We start from the raw sequence: 1211 nt of genomic DNA, 5'->3' as shown, positions 1-1211 counted from the left end.
GTGGGTGGCGGGATATATGTGTGTGTGCGCGCGAGGCGCTTGTGTGGGCATGTCTGTGTGTGAAGGTTGTAGGGGGCAAGTGTGTGTGCACGCGCGAGAGAGAGAGACAGAGTGTTAGGGTCCCTGTGTGCATGAGAGAGAGTTTGGCGGTGTGCGTGAGAGTGAGTTGAGGGGCTCTGTGTGTGTGTGTGTATGTGTGGGTGAGCGAGAGATTTGGGGACGTGTGAGAGAGAGAGTTGGCTATGTACGTGAATGTGAGAGTTGACGAGTGAGAGTTGAGATTGAGAGTATAAATGATGCTGTGTTTCTGTGTTCGTGTGACCATGTTTGTAACTCTACCTGTACCTGTGTGAATGTTACTCTGCAAACACCCAAGTTTGAGACCAGTCTTAGTTTTGTTGCTCTCAGTCAAATCCTCTGCCTGCTGAGGATCACATATCGCTAAAGTTCACCTGGACTTAATGTTGACATTCTACCAGTGCTGAACTCTTTCAGTAACAGAAGGTGCTGGGGATGAGGATTGTTGGTGAATTACAGGTTGCTTGGTAAGTGACATGCCATTTACTCTGGCTGCTGATACCAGTCAATAAATGTGAAAGCTGTAAGGGCCTGTCAGTCCATGTTGACTGTTCCTAGTGCTGCTGATGGGTTAATGTGGTGTCTTACTGCCCCCTCCTGGTACTGTAACACTGAAGTAAGTGCTCCGTGTTCCTTTTCAGACTGGAGAAGGAGCGGGGTGATGGAGCCTGGTGTCCAGTCGACCTCCTGTACCCTGACAGTGTGGAGTACCTGCAGATTGACCTTCATGCCCTCACCTTTATTACGCTGCTTGGCACACAGGGGCGTCACGCTTATGGGAGCGGCAATGAGTTTGCCCGTGCTTACCAACTGGATTACAGCCGGGATGGGAGACGCTGGATAACCTGGAAGGATCGCCAGGGGAAACAGGTGAAGAAAGCACCGCCCACCTGCTTCCTCATGGAGTCTCAAACTCGCTGATAAGGCACATGGGCACCATTGGCTGGGCCAGCATTTATTACCTGTGATAACAAGGTGTAGAGCTGGATGAACACAGCAGGCCAAGCAGCACCAGAGGAGCAGGAAAGCTGACGTTTCGGGTCTAGACCCTTCTTCAGAAATGGGGGAGGAGAAGGGGATTCTGAAATAAATAGGGAGAGAGGGGGAGGTGGATAGAAGATAGGTGGAGAGGA

At 51.0% G+C, this 1211-nt stretch overlaps 1 protein-coding gene across 1 annotated transcript in view; it reads left to right on the top strand.

The window, feature by feature from the left end:
* The first annotated feature begins 242 nt into the window (after positions 1–242).
* The window catches only part of LOC125486339 (discoidin domain-containing receptor 2-like), a 15676-nt gene continuing 14707 nt past the window's right edge, over positions 243–1211 (top strand). The window contains exons 1-2 of the mRNA XM_048613344.1: positions 243–268; positions 720–948. Of these exons, the coding sequence (XP_048469301.1) occupies positions 243–268; positions 720–948 (255 nt within the window). The remainder of the gene's footprint in view (positions 269–719; positions 949–1211) is intronic.

The sequence above is a fragment of the Rhincodon typus genome, chromosome 28 (assembly GCF_021869965.1).
Source record: "Rhincodon typus isolate 14 chromosome 28, sRhiTyp1.1, whole genome shotgun sequence".
NCBI classification, from domain to species: domain Eukaryota; kingdom Metazoa; phylum Chordata; class Chondrichthyes; order Orectolobiformes; family Rhincodontidae; genus Rhincodon; species Rhincodon typus.
The sequence above is the reverse complement of the archived record's forward strand: the minus strand, read 5'-3'. Positions and strand labels throughout refer to the sequence as shown.